Source organism: Salmo trutta, chromosome 26, assembly GCF_901001165.1.
Source record: "Salmo trutta chromosome 26, fSalTru1.1, whole genome shotgun sequence".
NCBI lineage: Eukaryota > Metazoa > Chordata > Actinopteri > Salmoniformes > Salmonidae > Salmo > Salmo trutta.
In genome coordinates this window covers 44,442,107-44,465,369 of record NC_042982.1, presented here as the reverse complement: position 1 = coordinate 44,465,369, position 23,263 = coordinate 44,442,107, and the positions used below count along the sequence as shown (strand labels likewise).

Sequence of the window (23,263 nt, the reverse complement as noted above, 5' to 3'; positions counted from 1 at the left end):
AGGGTTCAGGGGTAGAGTACCATCATCCAGGGTTCAGGGGTAGAGTACCCTCATCCAGGGTTCAGGGGTAGAGTACCCTCATCCAGGGTTCAGGATGAGCCTTCTGCACGCCATCGTTCCACCAGAGCAGCATTCTAAACAAATTGACACATAACACACCTAATCTGAACCCAGGAGTAGGATACCTAACACACCTAATCTGAACCCAGGAGTAGGATACCTAACACACCTAATCTGAACCCAGGAGTAGGGTACATAACACACCTAATCTGAACCCAGGGCTAGGATACCTAACATACCTAATCTGAACCCAGGGCTAGGATACCTAACACACCTAATCTGAACCCAGGAGTAGGATACCTAACACACCTAATCTGAACCCAGGAGTAGGATACCTAACATACCTAATCTGAACCCAGGAGTAGGGTACCTAACACACCTAATCTGAACCCAGGGCTAGGATACCTAACACACCTAATCTGAACCCAGGAGTAGGATACCTAACATACCTAATCTGAACCCAGGAGTAGGGTACCTAACACACCTAATCTGAACCCAGGAGTAGGATACCTAACACACCTAATCTGAACCCAGGAGTAGGGTACCTAACACACCTAATCTGAACCCAGGAGTAGGGTACCTAACACACCTAATCTGAACCCAGGAGTAGGGTACATAACACACCTAATCTGAACCCAGGGCCAGGATACCTAACACACCTAATCTGAACCCAGGGCTAGGATACCTAACACACCTAATCTGAACCCAGGAGTAGGATACCTAACATACCTAATCTGAACCCAGGAGTAGGGTACCTAACACACCTAATCTGAACCCAGGAGTAGGATACCTAACACACCTAATCTGAACCCAGGAGTAGGGTACCTAACACACCTAATCTGAACCCAGGAGTAGGGTACCTAACACACCTAATCTGAACCCAGGAGTAGGGTACCTAACACACCTAATCTGAACCCAGGAGTAGGATACCTAACACACCTAATCTGAACCCAGGAGTAGGATACCTAACATACCTAATCTGAACCCAGGGCTAGGATACCTAACACACCTAATCTGAACCCAGGAGTAGGATACCTAACATACCTAATCTGAACCCAGGGCTAGGATACCTAACATACCTAATCTGAACCCAGGAGTAGGATACCTAACATACCTAATCTGAACCCAGGAGTAGGGTACCTAACACACCTAATCTGAACCCAGGAGTAGGATACCTAACACACCTAATCTGAACCCAGGAGTAGGATACCTAACACACCTAATCTGAACCCAGGGCTAGGATACCTAACACACACAATGTTGATAATCCCTGATTCTGTCTCATTCTCCATTCCTTGGTAAAAACAGGAGGCAGAAGATGTAATTTCATCCGTAGATATAATTTAGGGAAGCCTAGTCAGTCACAACTGAATGCATTCAACCGAAATGTGTCTGAATCGGAGAGGTGCCGAGGGCTGCCTTAATCGACGGGGATCAGTTGTTTGGGGGTTAACTGCCTTGCTCAAGAGCAGAAAAGCAGATTTCACCACCTCGCTGGCTCAGGGATTTGAACCAACGACCTTTCGGTTACTGGCCCAACGCTCTTAACTGCTATACTACCTGACTCCCAATATACAGTATATCCAAGTATGCGAACGGAGCCATTGTCATTTCAAGAGTAGTATAACTCTTCAAAACAAATCGAGGGGGACGATCCTCTCCGTTTTTATAGTAAGCAGTGTCTTTGGGAATGTGAAGCTAGCAGTGAAGATTTAGTAACCTGATCAAAGAAATATGGACTGACTGAACGCTGGAGGTCAGGGGTTATAAAACCTTCCTATCCTCTACAGCTGCTGCCTGTTACATTCTAAAGTGTGATCATGGAAACATCCCAAATGACACCCTATTCCCTATATAGTACACTACTTTAGACCAGAGCCCAGAGTAAATCTAGTATACAGTATTTCCTGCTGTTCACCAGATGAACGTGTGAATGGTTAAACTTCAGTCAGCCTCCCCCCTCAGCTTTAAAGTCAGGACTGTGACGTTCCTACAACCTAGACATGAGAGTCACAGACAGCAGGAATAATATATGTTTAATCGTTGAATCGATTCACTGCTCTTTGCTTTAGTTCAGGAAACGTTGACAAGAAAATCATTTGTAAACAAAAATAAAATAAATGGACATACTAAATACTGTATATTTAGATAAACAACATTTATTTACACACAGTGAGAAATAACAACGAGGACTTACTTGAAATGTGAATACAAAACATATGCTAATATGATAAACTCATTGTATATACCGTATCTATACTGTATCTAAAAAATATGTTAACTCATAACAATGATTAGGTGTTTTTGGATCTGAGCAGGCTGCATTTAGGAAGAAGGTTGGATTGCTTTTACATCATAGAGATTATTGCATTTTTTTTTAATGAAAAAACAAATACAGAAACACTCCACAATACCAATGGAATAATCACAGGTCTAGACTATTGTACCACTAAACCACAACAACCAGAGAGATGGAGGGAAGGAAAGAAAGAACGAGAGAAAGAAAGAACACATTCTTTAAAAAGAGATAGTTAGGTAAATGACAGAGAAACAAAGAGAGATTGGTCCATACATTCTGCATATAGGAAGAACAGTCAGGGAGGAGGAATAAGGACAGTCAGGGAGGAGGAATAAGGATAGTCAGGGAGGAGGAATAAGGACAGTCAGGGAGGAGGAATAAGGACAGTCAGGGAGGAGGAATAAGGACAGTCAGGGAGGAGGAATAAGGACAGTCAGGGAGGAGGAATAAGGACAGTCAGGGAGGAGGAATAAGGACAGTCCGGGAGGAGGAATAAGGATAGTCAGGGAGGAGGAATAAGGACAGTCAGGGAGGAGGAATAAGGACAGTTAGGGAGGAGGAATAAGGACAGTCAGGGAGGAATAAGGACAGTCAGGGAGGAGGAATAAGGACAGTCAGGGAGGAGGAATAAGGACAGTCAGGGGGGAGGAATAAGGACAGTCAGGGAGGAGGAATAAGGACAGTCAGGGAGGAGGAATAAGGACAGTTAGGGAGGAGGAATAAGGACAGTCAGGGAGGAGGAATAAGGACAGTCAGGGAGGAGGAATAAGGACAGTCAGGGAGGAGGAATAAGGGCAGTCAGGGAGGAATAAGGACAGTCAGGGAGGAGCAATAAGAACAGTCAGGGGGGAGGAATAAGGACAGTCAGGGAGGAGGAATAAGAACAGTTTTGTCTGACTGTAATCATAACAGAACAATATGATCCGTTTTTTTAAGACGGTATTTGTTTACTGTTGTACATTTTGTCTTGTCCTGACTGTTATGACAAGACAGACCAAGACTGTCCTTATTCCTCCTCCCTAACTGTCCTTATTCCTCCTCCCTAACTGTTCTTCCTATATGCACAATGTATAGACTAATCTGCCTTGGTCTGTCTTGTCCTGTAGTCATAACAGTCAGTCTCTGCCTTGGTCTGTCTGATGACCTGTCCCATGTGGCGCGGAGCATATGAAAGTGAATGCAAGGAGTTACATTGTTCATTTAGGAAGAGGAAGAATGATGCCTAAGCTTCTGAAGACGTGTGTTGTCTTGTACTGCAGTTGTAGCAGTCAGTGTTGTCTCTGCCCTGGTGTGATGACCTGCGTTGACCTGGGTCCCATCATGATCAGAGCAGAACACTTCAGGTCACTCAGTGTGCCTTTGATTGTTATGTATACTATAGCCTGTAGCTGTTATCTGTCATCACTAGATACTGCAGGCTACTGTAGCCTATAGTAGTCTGTAGTAGCCTGCAGTAGTCTATAGTAGCCTGTCGTAGCATGTAGTAGTCTGTAGTAGCCTATAGTAGTCTATAGTAGTCTGTAGTAGCCTATAGTAGTCTATAGTTGTCTGTAGTAGTCTATAGTAGTCTGTAGTAGTCTATAGTAGTATGTAGTAGTCTGCAGTAGTCTATAGTAGCCTGTCGTAGCATGTAGTAGCATGTAGTAGTCTGTAGTAGTCTGCAGTAGTCTGTAGTAGTCTGTAGTAGTCTGTAGTAGCATGTAGTACCATGTAGTAGTCTGCAGTAGTCTGTAGTAGCCTGTAGTAGTCTGCAGTAACCTGTAGTAATCTGTAGTAGTCTACAGTAGCCTGCAGTAGCCTGCAGTAGTCTGCAGTAGTCTGCAGTAGTCTGCAGTAGCCTGTAGTAGCATGTAGTAGTCTGTAGTAGTCTGCAGTAGTCTGCAGTAGTCTGCAGTAGTCTGCAGTAGTCTGTAGTAGTCTGCAGTAGTCTGTAGTAGTCTGTAGTAGTCTGTAGTAGCATGTAGTAGTCTGTAGTAGCCTGTAGTAGCATGTAGTAGTCTGTAGTAGTCTGCAGTAGTCTGTAGTAGCATGTAGTAGTCTGTAGTAGCATGTAGTAGTCTGTAGTAGCATGTAATAGTCTGCAGTAGCATGTAGTAGTCTGTAGTAGCATGTCGTAGTCTGTAGTGGCATGTAGTAGTCTGTAGTAGTCTGCAGTAGCCTGTAGTAGCCTGCAGTAGTCTGCAGTAGCCTGTAGTAGTCTGTAGCAGCCTGCAGTAGCCTTAAGTAGCATATAGTAGTCTGTAGTAGCATGTAGTAGTCTGTAGTAGTCTGCAGTAGCATGTAGTAGTTTGTAGTAGCATGTAGTAGTCTGCAGTAGCCTACAGTAGCATGTAGTAGTCTGTAGTAGTCTGTAGTAGCATGTAGTAGTCTGAAGTAGCCTACAGTAGCCTGTAGTAGTCTGCAGTAGTCTGTAGTAGTCTGTAGTAGCATGTAGTAGTCTGTAGTAGTCTGCAGTAGCCTACAGTAGCCTGTAGTAGTCTGCAGTAGTCTGTAGTAGTCTGCAGTAGTCTGCAGTAGTCTGTAGTAGTCCGAAGTAGCACGTAGTAGTCTGTAGTAGCCTGTAGTAGTCTGCAGTAACCTACAGTAGCCTGTAGTAGTCTGCAGTAGCATGTAGTAGTCTGTAGTAGTCTGCAGTAGTCTGCAGTAGCCTGTAGTAGTCTGTAGTAGCATGTAGTAGTCTGTAGTAGTCTGCAGTAGTCTGTAGTAGTCTGTTGTAGTCTGTAGTAGTCTGCAGTAGTCTGTAGTAGCATGTAGTAGTCTGTAGTAGTCTGTAGTAGTCTGCAGTAGCATGTAGTAGTCTGTAGTAGTCTGCAGTAGTCTGTAGTAGCATGTAGTAGCATGTAGTAGCATGCAGTAGTCTGCAGTAGCATGTAGTAGTCTGTAGTAGTCTGTAGTAGTCTGTAGTAGTCTGTAGTAGCATGTAGTAGTCTGTAGTAGCATGTAGTAGCCTGTAGTAGTCTGCAGTAGTCTGTAGTAGTCTGTAGTAGCATTTAGTAGTCTGTAGTAGTCTGTAGTAGCATGTAGTAGCATGTAGTAGTCTGTAGTAGTCTGTAGTAGTCTGTAGTAGCATTTAGTAGTCTGTAGTAGTCTGTAGTAGTCTGTAGTAGCATGTAGTAGTCTGTAGTAGTCTGTAGGCCTGTCTCTTCTCTTTCCTCCTACCAAGTAGCTCCTCTAGGATGCCTTCCAAATTCCTCTCCTCCTCCCTCCCCCAGCAGGTTCATTTAGTAGGGGTACCCCCCTCTCCTCCTCCCTCCCCCAGCAGGTTCATCTAGTAGGGGTACCCCCCTCTCCTCCTCCCTCCCCCAGCTGGTTCATCTAGTAGGGGTACCCCCCTCTCCTCTCCTCCTCCCTCCCCCAGCTGGTTCATCTAGTAGGGGTACCCCCCTCTCCTCCTCCCTCCCCCAGCAGGTTCATCTAGTAGGGGTACCCCCCTCTCCTCTCCTCCTCCCTCCCCCAGCTGGTTCATCTAGTAGGGGTACCCCCTCTCCTCCTCCCTCCCCCAGCTGGTTCATCTAGTAGGGGTACCCCCCTCTCCTCCTCCCTCCCCCAGCTGGTTCATCTAGTAGGGGTACCCCCCTCTCCTCCTCCCTCCCCCAGCAGGTTCATCTAGTAGGGGTACTGCTTCTGTTTCTTCCCTGAGAAACAGGCCATCCAGGTACACAGCAGCATTGCAGCAGCGGCCCCAGCACCCGTACAGTAGTAGGCCCAGCCAATCTCACAGGAACCTAGAGAGAGAGAGAGAGAGAGATATGCTACATTCTGACAGTACAAATGTAAATATTAATGTTTGCGTGAGTATTGGGTTATAGCAGCAGCGTCTGTGATGGTTGATATGTTGTTGGAGTTTAATTTATATTTTAAGGGCCTATATCTCGTTGTGCTAAATTACAGCATCTATGCTAAACGTACGCTAGCATCTTAGCTTCTATGCTAAACGTACGCTAGCATCTTAGCTTCTATGCTAAACGTACGCTAGCATCTTAGCTTCTATGCTAAACGTACGCTAGCATCTTAGCTTCTATGCTAAATGTACACTAGCATCATAGCATCTACACTAAAGGCTTCCACATGCTTCCCAGCTGAAATAGTTTGGAGGAGTTTGTGTATATATTAATGACAACATTTTGTGAGGTTTTTGTTTGTTTTGAACTTCGGTGAAGGTTTTTTTTTTTGGGCTGTTCGGGAAGTCTACGCCCCTTCGTCGGTGGTCAACAGTAGGGATTCTTTAATAAAGTCTTTGTTGACATTCAATGAGAGACGGCTCGTTTTCATCCAAAACATGTTATGTAAAACTGTGTGACTAAAATCACCTCTGCAAAAACGTCAAAAAGTTATGACAGATTTCTTGAGTTATCTTAGATTAATTTTGTCTATTTTTGGCTACGGCATCTCAAAATGGACAAACAGTACTAATGCTGCTTTATTCTTGTTTTTCAAGCGAAGGTCTTTTGAGGACACTCAAAAGCACACACTAGCATCTTAGCTTCTATGCTAAACGTACACTAGAATCTTAGCTTCTATGCTAAACGTACACTAGCATCTTAGCTTCTATGCTAAACGTACACTAGCATCTTAGCTTCAAAATGTTTCCTTTGAGGGGAAAAGATCTTGGACTACGTGACATTTTAGTTCAAGCTTCTGACTTCTCCCTCCTGTGTGTGAAATAGGGTCATTGTTGCAGAGACACTCATTCACTAAACAGTGTTAAAACTGAAGTTAAACAGACATCATGCCTCTCTATAACAGGCATTATACCTCTCTATAACAGACATTATGCCTCTCTATAACAGACATTATACCTCTCTATAACAGACATTATACCTCTCTATAACAGACATTATACCTCTCTATAACAGACATTATACCCCTCTATAACAGGCATTATACCTCTCTATAACAGGCATTATACCTCTCTATAACAGACATTATACCTCTCTATAACAGACATTATACCTCTCTATAACAGGCATTATACCTCTCTATAACAGACATTATACCTCTCTATAACAGGCATTATACCTCTCTATAACAGGCATTATACCTCTCTATAACAGACATTATACCCCTCTATAACAGGCATTATACCTCTCTATAACAGGCAATATACCTCTCTATAACAGGTCAACACTGAATGACAAATGTACTGGACTCTCTCTGACACACATTCCAGAAGACATTGCTAAATCTACCTCTCCCTAAACCATACTTAAACGCGAGACAAGATGCCCTCAAGGATACTGATCAGGTGATTCGTAACGAAACCAGGACAATAAAAATACCATGATTTTGTGGATTTTCATGAAATGTAGTCAACTGAATGATTCTTTGGAGGAAGGATTGTTGACATATATTTTACATTTTTATCTAAAAGCATAATTGAGAAATATATTAGCAAAGATGGCATATTTATCACATTTTGGCCTACCCAGACTTCCTTTAAAACTCCATAATGTTTCATCTGTAGATGTCTCCTTTAATACTCCATAATGTTTCATCTGTAGATGCCTCCTTTAATACTCCATAATGTTTCATCTGTAGGTGTCTCCTTTAATATAATGTTTCATCTGTAGGTGCCTCCTTTAATATAATGTTTCATCTGTAGGTGTCTCCTTTAATACTCCATAATGTTTCATCTGTAGGTGCCTCCTTTAATACTCCATAATGTTTCATCTGTAGGTGCCTCCTTTAATATAATGTTTCATCTGTAGATGCCTCCTTTAATACTCCATAATGTTTCATCTGTAGGTGTCTCCTTTAATACTCCATAATGTTTCATCTGTAGGTGTCTCCTTTAATATAATGTTTAATCTGTAGGTGTCTCCTTTAATATAATGTTTCATCTGTAGGTGCCTCCTTTAATAATCCATAATGATTCATCTGTAGGTGTCTCCTTTAATATAATGTTTCATCTGTAGATGCCTCCTTTAATACTCCATAATGTTTCATCTGTAGATGCCTCCTTTAATACTCCATAATGTTTCATCTGTAGGTGTCTCCTTTAATATAATGTTTCATCTGTAGATGCCTCCTTTAATACTCCATAATGTTTCATTTGTAGGTGTCTCCTTTAATAATCCATAATGTTTCATCTGTAGATGCCTCCTTTAATATAATGTTTCATCTGTAGATGCCTCCTTTAATACTCCATAATGTTTCATCTGTAGGTGCCTCCTTTAATACTCCATAATGTTTCATCTGTAGGTGCCTCCTTTAATACTCCATAATGTTTCATCTGTAGGTGCCTCCTTTAATACTCCATAATGTTTCATCTGTAGGTGTCTCCTTTAATATAATGTTTCATCTGTAGATGCCTCCTTTAATATAATGTTTCATCTGTAGGTGTCTCCTTTAATATAATGTTTCATCTGTAGATGTCTCCTTTAATACTCCATAATGTTTCATCTGTAGATGCCTCCTTTAATACTCCATAATGTTTCATCTGTAGGTGCCTCCTTTAATATAATGTTTCATCTGTAGATGCCTCCTTTAATACTCCATAATGTTTCATCTGTAGGTGCCTCCTTTAATACTCCATAATGTTTCATCTGTAGATGCCTCCTTTAATACTCCATAATGTTTCATCTGTAGGTGTCTCCTTTAATACTCCATAATGTTTCATCTGTAGGTGTCTCCTTTAATATAATGTTTCATCTGTAGATGTCTCCTTTAATACTCCATAATGTTTCATCTGTAGATGCCTCCTTTAATACTCCATAATGTTTCATCTGTAGGTGCCTCCTTTAATACTCCATAATGTTTCATCTGTAGATGCCTCCTTTAATACTCCATAATGTTTCATCTGTAGGTGTCTCCTTTAATATAATGTTTCATCTGTAGGTGCCTCCTTTAATACTCCATAATGTTTCATTTGTAGGTGTCTCCTTTAATACTCCATAATGTTTCATCTGTAGGTGCCTCCTTTAATACTCCATGTTTCATCTGTAGGTGCCTCCTTTAATACTCCATAATGTTTCATCTGTAGATGCCTCCTTTAATACTCCATAATGTTTCATCTGTAGGTGTCTCCTTTAATACTCCATAATGTTTCATCTGTAGGTGTCTCATTTAATATAATGTTTCATCTGTAGGTGTCTCCTTTAATATAATGTTTCATCTGTAGGTGCCTCCTTTAATACTCCATAATGTTTCATCTGTAGGTGTCTCCTTTAATATAATGTTTTATCTGTAGATGCCTCCTTTAATACTCCATAATGTTTCATCTGTAGATGCCTCCTTTAATACTCCATAATGTTTCATCTGTAGGTGTCTCCTTTAATATAATGTTTCATCTGTAGATGCCTCCTTTAATACTCCATAATGTTTCATTTGTAGGTGTCTCCTTTAATACTCCATAATGTTTCATCTGTAGGTGTCTCCTTTAATATAATGTTTCATCTGTAGATGCCTCCTTTAATACTCCATAATGTTTCATCTGTAGGTGCCTCCTTTAATACTCCATAATGTTTCATCTGTAGATGCCTCCTTTAATACTCCATAATGTTTCATCTGTAGGTGTCTCCTTTAATACTCCATAATGTTTCATCTGTAGGTGTCTCCTTTAATATAATGTTTCATCTGTAGGTGCCTCCTTTAATACTCCATAATGTTTCATCTGTAGATGTCTCCTTTAATACTCCATAATGTTTCATCTGTAGATGCCTCCTTTAATACTCCATAATGTTTCATCTGTAGGTGCCTCCTTTAATACTCCATAATGTTTCATCTGTAGATGCCTCCTTTAATACTCCATAATGTTTCATCTGTAGGTGTCTCCTTTAATACTCCATAATGTTTCATCTGTAGGTGTCTCCTTTAATATAATGTTTCATCTGTAGATGCCTCCTTTAATACTCCATAATGTTTCATCTGTAGGTGCCTCCTTTAATACTCCATAATGTTTCATCTGTAGGTGTCTCCTTTAATACTCCATAATGTTTCATCTGTAGGTGCCTCCTTTAATACTCCATAATGTTTCATCTGTAGGTGTCTCCTTTAATACTCCATAATGTTTCATCTGTAGGTGCCTCCTTTAATATAATGTTTCATTATGGAGTATTAAAGGAAGTCTGGGTAGGCCAAAATGTGATAAATATGCCATCTTTGATTAATTATTTCTCAATTATGCTTTAGATACAAATGTCAAATATATGTCAACAATCCTTCCTCCAAAACACTATTCTATGGATTATATTTTGTGAAAATCCCCAAATAATGGTATTTTGTCCTTGTTTCATGAGGAATCACCTGATAGACCTCATAGAAATCTGTCGTTCTGCCCCTGAACAAGGCAGTTAACCCACTGTTCCTAGGCCGTCATTGAAAATAAGAATTTGTTCTTAACTGACTTGCCTAGTTAAATAAAGGTTAAATAAAAAAATAAAAATAAAAGATACCCCATAGTTACCCCAAAGATATTGGACATTGACTACACTATTATCATTATTCCAAATGACTGTATAACAAAACAGTTGTATAAACAGCCTCACTTTATAGGAATAACAAACCTCATTCTCAATCTCTAAATCTCCTTCATAGTTGCCTACTAATTCCTGTGGGGGTGATACAGGCTGACTGTAGAGACATCCCGACATCTGTGCTGAGACAAACTGTCTGTTTTCTTCTCCCAGTGCATGCTGGGTAGTCCCAGAGGACACCTGGCTGTGTCCAAAATGGCACCCCGTTCCCTATTCAGTGTCTATGTGGCTCTAGTCAAAAAAGTTGTGCACTATATAGGGAATAGGGTGCGATCTGAGACCGACAACTATCTGTCTCTGTACTGAGAAGAATGATGCTCAGAAACACTCTCAGAATATAATAACCCGCTACACAACTATAGCTACAGAGTCATCTTCATAAAACAAACATTTATGCAGACAACAACAACGCTGATAGAACAACTCACATTAATTCATATCTATAGGCTGTTTTGGTGTTAAAGGTTTAAATAAGCTTCTATACCGATTCACTGTGTTAAGTCTTAAACATTTAAGTTCAAGACTCATGGCACTTTTCTTTTTGTGGGGGAACATTTGATTGTCAAAATGTTTTTTTTTCCGAATGATTTTGACAGGGTCCAATGTAGATACATTTGGGAAAGTATTCAGACCCTTTTCATTTTTTTTCTTCACATTTTGTTACATTACGTTATTCTAAAATTGATTAAATCATTTCAATTTTTCTCTCCCATAAATCAATCTTTACACAATACAAATAGGGACACCTCAGTATACCTGCTATGTATAGGAGTTTACAGGACAAATAGGGACCGATGTACTCTAAATTTAAACCAAGAGGTTTGACATCTGGCTTGCCAAGGAACTAAAGCTACAGTAGCCTATAGCATCAATACTTCCACATTGTGAGTTTACAATGTGTGTGTCTATATTTTCATGTTCCTTGCTGGCATGGAGGTGTAAACTCTGTACAGATCTATGTTGTGAACTCTGTACAGATCTATGTTTGTGAACTCTGTACAGATCTATGTTGTAAACTCTGTACAGTTCTACATTGTGCATGGAGGAGTGAACTCTGTACAGATCTATGTTGTAAACTCTGTACAGTTCTACATTGTTGGCACCCCAATGGTGGAACAAGCTCCCTCATGATGCCAGGACAGCGGAGTCAATCACCACCTTCCGGAGACACCTGAAACCCCACCTCTTTAAGGAATACCTGGGATAGGATAAAGTAATCCTTCTAACCCCCCCCCCCCCCCCTTTAAAAGATTTAGATGCACTATTGTAAAGTGGTTGTTCTACTGGATATTATAGGTGAATGCACCAATTTGTAAGTCGCTCTGGATAAGAGCGTCTGCTAAATGACTTAAATGTAAATGTAAAATTGTGGATGGAGGAGTGAACTCTGTACAGATCTACGTTGAGGATGGAGGAGTGAACTCTGTACAGATCTATGTTGTAAACTCTGTACAGATCTACGTTGAGGATGGAGGAGTGAACTCTGTACAGATCTATGTTGTAAACTCTGTACAGATCTATGTTGAGGATGGAGGAGTGAACTCTGTACAGATCTATGTTGTAAACTCTGTACAGATCTACGTTGAGGATGGAGGAGTGAACTCAACTCACCCAGTTCAAACTGGTCGGAGGTGTTGTTGCAGGTCTGTCGGACCTCCTCACTGTCCCAGCCCAGCGGGTAGAGAGCACAGCCAGACCCGATCAGCAGACCTGGGAAGACAGAGAACACACAGAGGATTAGTCTCTACAGTAAACCTCTAGGAGAAAACAGAAAACAGGTCAGTCAATATAAATCATGTAGAACTGTTGGTAACCCAACAGAGAACGTACAGGCCAGGGTCAGTCACAAGAAGACGGATCAGAGCAAGCACTTTATCAAAGACCTTCTGATCATTCTACTAATTCAGTAGAAAATCCATCTAGAGAATAGACACACTGTGAAACCCAGGCTTCCACCCAGAGACCCAGCTACCCCCTCCTATATTAGCTAGAAGACCAGGCTACCCCCTCCTATATTAGCTAGAGGACCCAGCTACCCCCTCCTATATTAGCTAGAGGACCCAGCTACCCCCCTCCTATATTAGCTAGAGGACCCAGCTACCCCCCTCCTATATTAGCTAGAGGACCCAGCTACCCCCTCCTATATTAGCTAGAAGACCAGGCTACCCCCTCCTATATTAGCTAGAGGACCCAGCTACCCCCTCCTATATTAGCTAGAGGGCCCAGCTACCCCCTCCTATATTAGCTAGAGGACCCAGCTACCCCCTCCTATATAAGCTAGAGGACCCAGCTATCCCCTCCTATATTAGCTAGAGGACCCAGCTACCCCCTCCTACATTAGCTAGAAGACCAGGCTACCCCCTCCTATATTAGCTAGAGGACCCAGCTACCCCCTCCTATATTAGCTAGAGGACCCAGCTACCCCCTCCTATATTAGCTAGAGGACCCAGCTATCCTCTCCTATATTAGCTAGAGGACCCAGCTACCCCCTCCTATATTAGCTAGAGGACCCAGCTACCCCCTCCTATATTAGCTAGAGGACCCAGCTACCCCTTCCTATATTAGCTAGAGGACCCAGCTACCCCCTCCTATTTTAACCAGAGGCCACGTCTTGAAATGCTGCTTCCTGGATACCAGAGCCTGTCTTGGAGAATCACCATGTAGGTTGCCTGGTGAATTGGGGTCTGCCATTACATTAGTTTGTAATCCCCTTCAATTTGACTCTCTCCAAGCTATCAGTTTAGAAGTGCAGGATGGGGGAGTAAGGAGAGGAGAGGGAAGAGCGAGGGAACAAAGGAAGGCAGCCTGATTACCACTGCTAGCCAGGGCTGCCTCATTACATCTAGCACAGATAACCAGCAGGAATTAATCCACATGCTAACTAACACAGCTGGCCAAGACACACACACACACACACACACACACACACACACACACACACACACACACACACACACACACACACACACACACAACACACACACAGAGTTTACATCTGAGAGAGAGAGAGAGAGAGAGAGAGAGAGAGAGAGAGAGAGAGAGAGAGATACATATCTGAATTTTTTAATACCTCATACTGAATACAGATTGGCCTGATGACTCTAACTGAATTATTCTGCTGCTCTACGTTGGGCACATACTTCAGTCTGAGACTGCCGTCGTTGAAGTTGTTTTGGGGTGCGGTCAAAAGGAGGGATGTTGTACAAAACATCAGAACACCCATTGTGATGCACAATCTTGACACTAGAATAACTGTTTCTAAACCCATATCAATGCCATATAGGCCGTTTTCAAAAGGATTTGTTGCATTTTAAAGGCAGTCGCCATTTCAGAACTTCAGACAAATAAACAGGTGACGAACCAACACTATCTACATTACAATAAACCAACACTATCTACATTATAATAAACCAACACTATCTACATTACAATAAACCAACACTATCTACATTACAATAAACCAACACTATCTACATTACAATAAACCAACATTATCAGACAGAAGCTGTGGTTCATCCTATACATTAAAACCCTGCATTAAAAAAAGACTGTAGAATGAATGGGCCAAAAACCACACTCCTATAAATATCACCAGGTGATGGGATTGTTTCCCCTCTCCACCATGGTAACTAATCACCAGGTGATGGGATTGTTCCCCCTCTCCACCATGGTTACTAATCACCAGGTGATGGGATTGTTCCCCCTCTCCACCATGGTGACTAATCACCAGGTGAGGGGATTGTTCCCCCTCTCCACCATGGTTACTAATCACCAGGTGATGGGATTGTTCCCCCTCTCCACCATGGTTACTAATCACCAGGTGATGGGATTGTTCCCCTCTCCACCATGGTTACTAATCACCAGGTGATGGGATTGTTCCCCTCTCCACCATGGTTACTAATCACCAGGTGATGGGATTGTTCCTCTCTCCACCATGGTTACTAATCACCAGGTGATGGGATTGTTCCCCTCTCCACCATGGTAACTAATCACCAGGTGATGGGATTGTTCCCCCTCTCCACCATGGTTACTAATCACCAGGTGATGGGATTGTTCCCCCTCTCCACCATGGTGACTAATCACCAGGTGATGGGATTGTTCCCCCTCTCCACCATGGTTACTAATCACCAGGTGATGGGATTGTTCCCCCTCTCCACCATGGTTACTAATCACCAGGTGATGGGATTGTTCCCCTCTCCACCATGGTTACTAATCACCAGGTGATGGGATTGTTCCCCTCTCCACCATGGTTACTAATCACCAGGTGATGGGATTGTTCCTCTCTCCACCATGGTTACTAATCACCAGGTGATGGGATTGTTCCCCTCTCCACCATGGTTACTAATCACCAGGTGATGGGATTGTTCCCCTCTCCACCATGGTTACTAATCACCAGGTGATGGGATTGTTCCCCCTCTCCACCATGGTGACTAATCACCAGGTGATGGGATTGTTCCCCTCTCCACCATGGTTACTAATCACCAGGTGATGGGATTGTTTCCCCTCTCCACCATGGTTACTAATCACCAGGTGATGGGATTGTTTCCCCTCTCCACCATGGTTACTAATCACCAGGTGATGGGATTGTTCCCCCTCTCCACCATGGTTACTAATCACCAGGTGATGGGATTGTTCCCCCTCTCCACCATGGTTACTAATCACCAGGTGATGGGATTGTTTCCCCTCTCCACCATGGTTACTAATCACCAGGTGATGGGATTGTTCCCCCTCTCCACCATGGTTACTAATCACCAGGTGATGGGATTGTTCCCCTCTCCACCATGGTTACTAATCACCAGGTGATGGGATTGTTCCCCCTCTCCACCATGGTTACTAATCACCAGGTGATGGGATTGTTCCCCCTCTCCACCATGGTTACTAATCACCAGTTGATGGGATTGTTCCCCTCTCCACCATGGTTACTAATCACCAGGTGATGGGATTGTTCCCCCTCTCCACCATGGTTACTAATCACCAGGTGATGGGATTGTTCCCCCTCTCCACCATGGTTACTAATCACCAGGAGATGGGATTGTTCCCCCTCTCCACCATGGTGACTAATCACCAGGTGATGGGATTGTTCCCCTCTCCACCATGGTTACTAATCACCAGGTGATGGGATTGTTTCCCCTCTCCACCATGGTTACTAATCACCAGTTGATGGGATTGTTCCCCCTCTCCACCATGGTTACTAATCACCAGGTGATGGTTATTGTTCCCCTCTCCACCATGGTTACTAATCACCAGGTGATGGGATTGTTTCCCCTCTCCACCATGGTTACTAATCACCAGGTGATGGGATTGTTCCCCCTCTCCACCATGGTTACTAATCACCAGGTGATGGGATTGTTCCCCCTCTCCACCATGGTTACTAATCACCAGGTGATGGGATTGTTCCCCTCTCCACCATGGTTAATAATCACCAGGTGATGGGATTGTTCCCCCTCTCCACCATGGTTACTAATCACCAGGTGATGGGATTGTTCCCCCTCTCCACCATGGTTACTAATCACCAGGTGATGGGATTGTTCCCCCTCTCCACCATGGTTACTAGTCACCAGGTGATGGGATTGTTCCCCTCTCCACCATGGTTACTAATCACCAGGTGATGGGATTGTTCCCCCTCTCCACCATGGTTACTAATCACCAGGTGATGGGATTGTTTCCCCTCTCCACCATGGTTACTAATCACCAGGTGATGGGATTGTTCCCCCTCTCCACCATGGTAACTAATCACCAGGTGATGGGATTGTTCCCCCTCTCCACCATGGTTACTAATCACCAGGTGATGGGATTGTTTCCCCTCTCCACCATGGTTACTATTCACCAGTGATGGGATTGTTCCCCCTCTCCACCATGGTTACTAATCACCAGGTGATGGGATTGTTCCCCTCTCCACCATGGTTACTAATCACCAGGTGATGGGATTGTTACCCCTCTCCACCATGGTTACTAATCACCAGGTGATGGGATTGTTCCCCCTCTCCACCATGGTTACTAATCACCAGGTGATGGGATTGTTCCCCCTCTCCACCATGGTTACTAATCACCAGGTGATGGGATTGTTCCCCCTCTCCACCATGGTTACTAATCACCAGGTGATGGGATTGTTCCTCTCTCCACCATGGTTACTAATCACCAGGTGATGGGATTGTTCCCCCTCTCCACCATGGTTACTAATCACCAGGTGATGGGATTGTTCCCCTCTCCACCATGGTTACTAATCACCAGGTGATGGGATTGTTCCCCTCTCCACCATGGTTACTAATCACCAGGTGATGGGATTGTTCCCCCTCTCCACCATGGTAACTAATCACCAGGTGATGGGATTGTTCCCCCTCTCCACCATGGTTACTAATCACCAGGTGATGGGATTGTTTCCCCTCTCCACCATGGTTACTATTCACCAGGTGATGGGATTGTTCCCCCTCTCCACCATGGTTACTAATCACCAGGTGATGGGATTGTTTCCCCCTCTCCACCATGGTTACTAATCACCAGGTGATGGGATTGTTCCCCCTCTCCACCATGGTTACTAATCACCAGGTGATGGGATTGTTCCCCCTCTCCACCATGGTTACTAATCACCAGGTGATGGGATTGTTCCCCCTCTCCACCATGGTTACTAATCACCAGGTGATGGGATTGTTCCCCTCTCCACCATGGTTACTAATCACCAGGTGATGGGATTGTTCCCCCTCTCCACCATGGTTACAATCACCAGGTGATGGGATTGTTCCCCTCTCCACCATGGTTACTAATCACCAGGTGATGGGATTGTTCCCCTCTCCACCATGGTGACTAATCACCAGGTGATGGGATTGTTCCCCTCTCCCCATGGTAACTAATCACCAGGTGATGGGATTGTTCCCCTCTCCACCATGGTTACTAATCACCAGGTGATGGGATTGTTCCCCCTCTCCACCATGGTTACTAATCACCAGGAGATGGGATTGTTCCCCTCTCCACCATGGTTACTAATCACCAGGTGATGGGATTGTTCCCCTCTCCACCATGGTTACTAATCACCAGGTGATGGGATTGGTTCCCCTCTCCACCATGGTTACTAATCACCAGGTGATGGGATTGTTTCCCCTCTCCACCATGGTTACTAATCACCAGGTGATGGGATTGTTCCCCTCTCCACCATGGTTACTATCACCAGGTGATGGATTGTTCCGCATCTCCACCATGGTTACTAATCACCAGGTGATGGGATTGTTCCCCTCTCCACCATGGTTACTAATCACCAGGTGATGGGATTGTTCCCCTCTCCACCATGGTAACTAATCACCAGGTGATGGGATTGTTCCCCCTCTCCACCATGGTTACTAATCACCAGGTGATGGATTGTTCCCCCTCTCCACCATGGTTACTAATCACCAGGTGATGGGATTGTTCCCCTCTCCACCATGGTTACTAATCACCAGGTGATGGGATTGTTCCCCCTCTCCACCATGGTTACTAATCACCAGGTGATGGGATTGTTCCTCTCTCCACCATGGTTACTAATCACCAGGTGATGGGATTGTTCCCCCTCTCCACCATGGTTACTAATCACCAGGAGATGGGATTGTTTCCCCTCTCCACCATGGTTACTAATCACCAGGTGATGGGATTGTTCCCCCTCTCCACCATGGTTACTAATCACCAGGTGATGGGATTGTTCCCCCTCTCCACCATGGTTACTAATCACCAGGTGATGGGATTGTTTCCCCTCTCCACCATGGTTACTAATCACCAGGTGATGGGATTGTTCCCCCTCTCCACCATGGTTACTAATCACCAGGTGATGGGATTGTTCCCCCCTCTCCACCATGGTTACTAATCACCAGGTGATGGGATTGTTCCCCTCTCCACCATGGTTACTAATCACCAGGTGATGGGATTGTTCCCCCTCTCCACCATGGTTACTAATCACCAGGTGATGGGATTGTTCCCCCTCTCCACCATGGTTACTAATCACCAGGTGATGGGATTGTTCCCCCTCTCCACCATGGTTACTAATCACCAGGTGATGGGATTGTTTCCCCTCTCCACCATGGTGACTAATCACCAGGTGATGGGATTGTTCCCCCTCTCCACCATGGTTACTAATCACCAGGAGATGGGATTGTTCCCCTCTCCACCATGGTTACTAATCACCAGGTGATGGGATTGTTCCCCTCTCCACCATGGTTACTAATCACCAGGTGATGGGATTGTTCCTCTCTCCACCATGGTTACTAATCACCAGGTGATGGGATTGTTCCCCCTCTCCACCATGGTTACTAATCACCAGGTGATGGGATTGTTCCCCCTCTCCACCATGGTTACTAATCACCAGGTGATGGGATTGTTCCCCTCTCCACCATGGTTACTAATCACCAGGTGATGGGATTGTTCCCCCCTCTCCACCATGGTTACTAATCACCAGGTGATGGGATTGTTCCTCTCTCCACCATGGTTACTAATCACCAGGTGATGGGATTGTTCCCCCTCTCCACCATGGTTACTAATCACCAGGAGATGGGATTGTTCCCCTCTCCACCATGGTTACTAATCACCAGGTGATGGTATTGTTCCCCCTCTCCACCATGGTTACTAATCACCAGGTGATGGATTGTTCCCCCTCTCCACCATGGTTACTAATCACCAGGTGATGGGATTGTTTCCCCTCTCCACCATGGTTACTAATCACCAGGTGATGGGATTGTTCCCCCCTCTCCACCATGGTTACTAATCACCAGGTGATGGGATTGTTCCCCCTCTCCACCATGGTTACTAATCACCAGGTGATGGGATTGTTCCCCCTCTCCACCATGGTTACTAATCACCAGGTGATGGGATTGTTTCCCCTCTCCACCATGGTTACTAATCACCAGGTGATGGGATTGTTTCCCCTCTCCACCATGGTTACTAATCACCAGGTGATGGGATTGTTCCCCCTCTCCACCATGGTTACTAATCACCAGGTGATGGGATTGTTCCTCTCTCCACCATGGTTACTAGTCACCAGGTGATGGGATTGTTCCCCCTCTCCACCATGGTTACTAATCACCAGGTGATGGGATTGTTCCCCTCTCCACCATGGTTACTAATCACCAGGTGATGGGATTGTCCCCCTCTCCACCATGGTTACTAATCACCAGGTGATGGGATTGTTCCCCCTCTCCACCATGGTTACTAATCACCAGGTGATGGGATTGTTCCCTCTCCACCATGGTTACTAATCACCAGGTGATGGGATTGTTCCCCCTCTCCACCATGGTTACTAATCACCAGGTGATGGGATTGTTACCCCTCTCCACCATGGTTACTAATCACCAGGTGATGGGATTGTTCCCCCTCTCCACCATGGTTATTAATCACCAGGTGATGGGATTGTTCCCCCTCTCCACCATGGTTACTAATCACCAGGTGATGGGATTGTTCCCCCTCTCCACCATGGTTACTAATCACCAGGTGATGGGATTGTTCCCCTCTCCACCATGGTTACTAGTCACCAGGTGATGGGATTGTTCCCCCTCTCCACCATGGTTACTAATCACCAGGTGATGGGATTGTACCCCCTCTCCACCATGGTTACTAATCACCAGGTGATGGGATTGTTCCCCCTCTCCACCATGGTTACTAATCACCAGGTGATGGGATTGTTCCCCTCTCCACCATGGTTACTAATCACCAGGTGATGGGATTGTTCCCCTCTCCACCATGGTTACTAATCACCAGGTGATGGGATTGTTCCCCTCTCCACCATGGTTACTAATCACCAGGTGATGGGATTGTTCCCCCTCTCCACCATGGTTACTAATCACCAGGTGATGGGATTGTTCCCCTCTCCACCATGGTTACTAATCACCAGGTGATGGGATTGTTCCCCCTCTCCACCACGGTTACTAGTCACCAGGTGATGGGATTGTTCCTCTCTCCACCATGGTTACTAATCACCAGGTGATGGGATTGTTCCCCCTCTCCACCATGGTTACTAATCACCAGGTGATGGGATTGTTCCCCTCTCCACCATGGTTACTAATCACCAGGTGATGGGATTGTTCCCCTCTCCACCATGGTTACTAATCACCAGGTGATGGGATTGTTCCCCTCTCCACCATGGTTACTAATCACCAGGTGATGGGATTGTTCCCCTCTCCACCATGGTTACTAATCACCAGGTGATGGGATTGTTCCCCCTCTCCACCATGGTTACTAATCACCAGGTGATGGGATTGTTCCCCTCTCCACCATGGTTACTAATCACCAGGTGATGGGATTGTTCCCCCTCTCCACCACGGTTACTAGTCACCAGGTGATGGGATTGTTCCTCTCTCCACCATGGTTACTAATCACCAGGTGATGGGATTGTTCCCCCTCTCCACCATGGTTACTAATCACCAGGTGATGGGATTGTTCCTCTCTCCACCATGGTTACTAATCACCAGGTGATGGGATTGTTCCCCCTCTCCACCACGGTTACTAATCACCAGGTGATGGGATTGTTCCCCCTCTCCACCATGGTTACTAGTCACCAGGTGATGGGATTGTTCCCCTCTCCACCATGGTGACTAATCACCAGGTGATGGGATTGTTCCCCTCTCCACCATGGTTACTAATCACCAGGTGATGGGATTGTTCCCCTCTCCACCATGGTTACTAATCACCAGGTGATGGGATTGTTCCCCCTCTCCACCATGGTTACTAATTACCAGGTGATGGGATTGTTCCCCCTCTCCACCATGGTTACTAATCACCAGGTGATGGGATTGTTCCCCTCTCCACCATGGTGACTAATCACCAGGTGATGGGATTGTTCCCCTCTCCACCATGGTTACTAATCACCAGGTGATGGGATTGTTCCCCTCTCCACCATGGTTACTAATCACCAGGTGATGGGATTATTCCCCCTTTCCACCATGGTTACTAATCACCAGGTGATGGGATTGTTCCCCTCTCCACCATGGTTACTAATCACCAGGTGATGGGATTGTTCCTCTCTCCACCATGGTTACTAATCACCAGGTGATGGGATTGTTCCTCTCTCCACCATGGTTACTAATCACCAGGTGATGGGATTGTTCCCCCTCTCCACCATGGTTACTAATCACCAGGTGATGGGATTGTTCCCCCTCTCCACCATGGTTACTAATCACCAGGTGATGGGATTGTTCCCCCTCTCCACCATGGTTACTAATCACCAGGTGATGGGATTGTTCCCCCTCTCCACCATGGTTACTAATCACCAGGTGATGGGATTGTTTCCCCTCTCCACCATGGTTACTAATCACCAGGAGATGGGATTGTTTCCCCTCTCCACCATGGTTACTAATCACCAGGTGATGGGATTGTTCCCCTCTCCACCATGGTTACTAATCACCAGGTGATGGGATTGTTCCCCTCTCCACCATGGTTACTAATCACCAGGTGATGGGATTGTTCCCCCTCTCCACCATGGTTACTAATCACCAGGTGATGGGATTGTTCCCCTCTCCACCATGGTTACTAATCACCAGGTGATGGGATTGTTCCCCTCTCCACCATGGTTACTAATCACCAGGTGATGGGATTGTTCCCCTCTCCACCATGGTTACTAATCACCAGGTGATGGGATTGTTCCTCTCTCCACCATGGTTACTAATCACCAGGTGATGGGATTGTTCCTCTCTCCACCATGGCCACTAGTCACCAGGTGATGGGATTGTTCCTCTCTCCACCATGGCCACTAGTCACCAGGTGATGGGATTGTTCCCCTCTCCACCATGGTTACTAATCACCAGGTGATGGGATTGTTCCTCTCTCCACCATGGTTACTAATCACCAGGTGATGGGATTGTTCCCCTCTCCACCATGGTTACTAATCACCAGGTGATGGGATTGTTCCCCCTCTCCACCATGGTAACTAATCACCAGGTGATGGGATTGTTCCCCTCTCCACCATGGTTACTAATCACCAGGTGATGGGATTGTTCCCCTCTCCACCATGGTTACTAATCACCAGGTGATGGGATTGTTCCCCCTCTCCACCATGGTTACTAATCACCAGGTGATGGGATTGTTCCTCTCTCCACCATGGTTACTAATCACCAGGTGATGGGATTGTTCCTCTCTCCACCATGGTTACTAATCACCAGGTGATGGGATTGTTCCTCTCTCCACCATGGTTACTAATCACCAGGTGATGGGATTGTTCCCCCTCTCTACCATGGTTACTAATCACCAGGTGATGGGATTGTTCCCCCTCTCCACCATGGTTACTAATCACCAGGTGATGGGATTGTTTCCCCTCTCCACCATGGTTACTAATCACCAGGTGATGGGATTGTTCCCCCTCTCCACCATGGTTACTAATCACCAGGTGATGGGATTGTTCCCCTCTCCACCATGGTTACTAATCACCAGGTGATGGGATTGTTCCCCTCTCCACCATGGTTACTAATCACCAGGTGATGGGATT

At 44.9% G+C, this 23,263-nt stretch overlaps 1 protein-coding gene across 1 annotated transcript in view; it reads right to left on the bottom strand.

The window, feature by feature from the left end:
* Positions 1-5,458: 5,458 nt before the first annotated feature.
* LOC115163837 (LHFPL tetraspan subfamily member 6 protein) overlaps positions 5,459-23,263 on the bottom strand; it is a gene marked incomplete at its 5' end in the record, with an annotated part of 126,717 nt that continues 108,912 nt past the window's right edge. The window contains 2 exon segments of the mRNA XM_029716041.1: positions 5,459-6,084; positions 12,445-12,543. Of these exon segments, the coding sequence (XP_029571901.1) occupies positions 5,966-6,084; positions 12,445-12,543 (218 nt within the window). The 3' untranslated portion in view covers positions 5,459-5,965.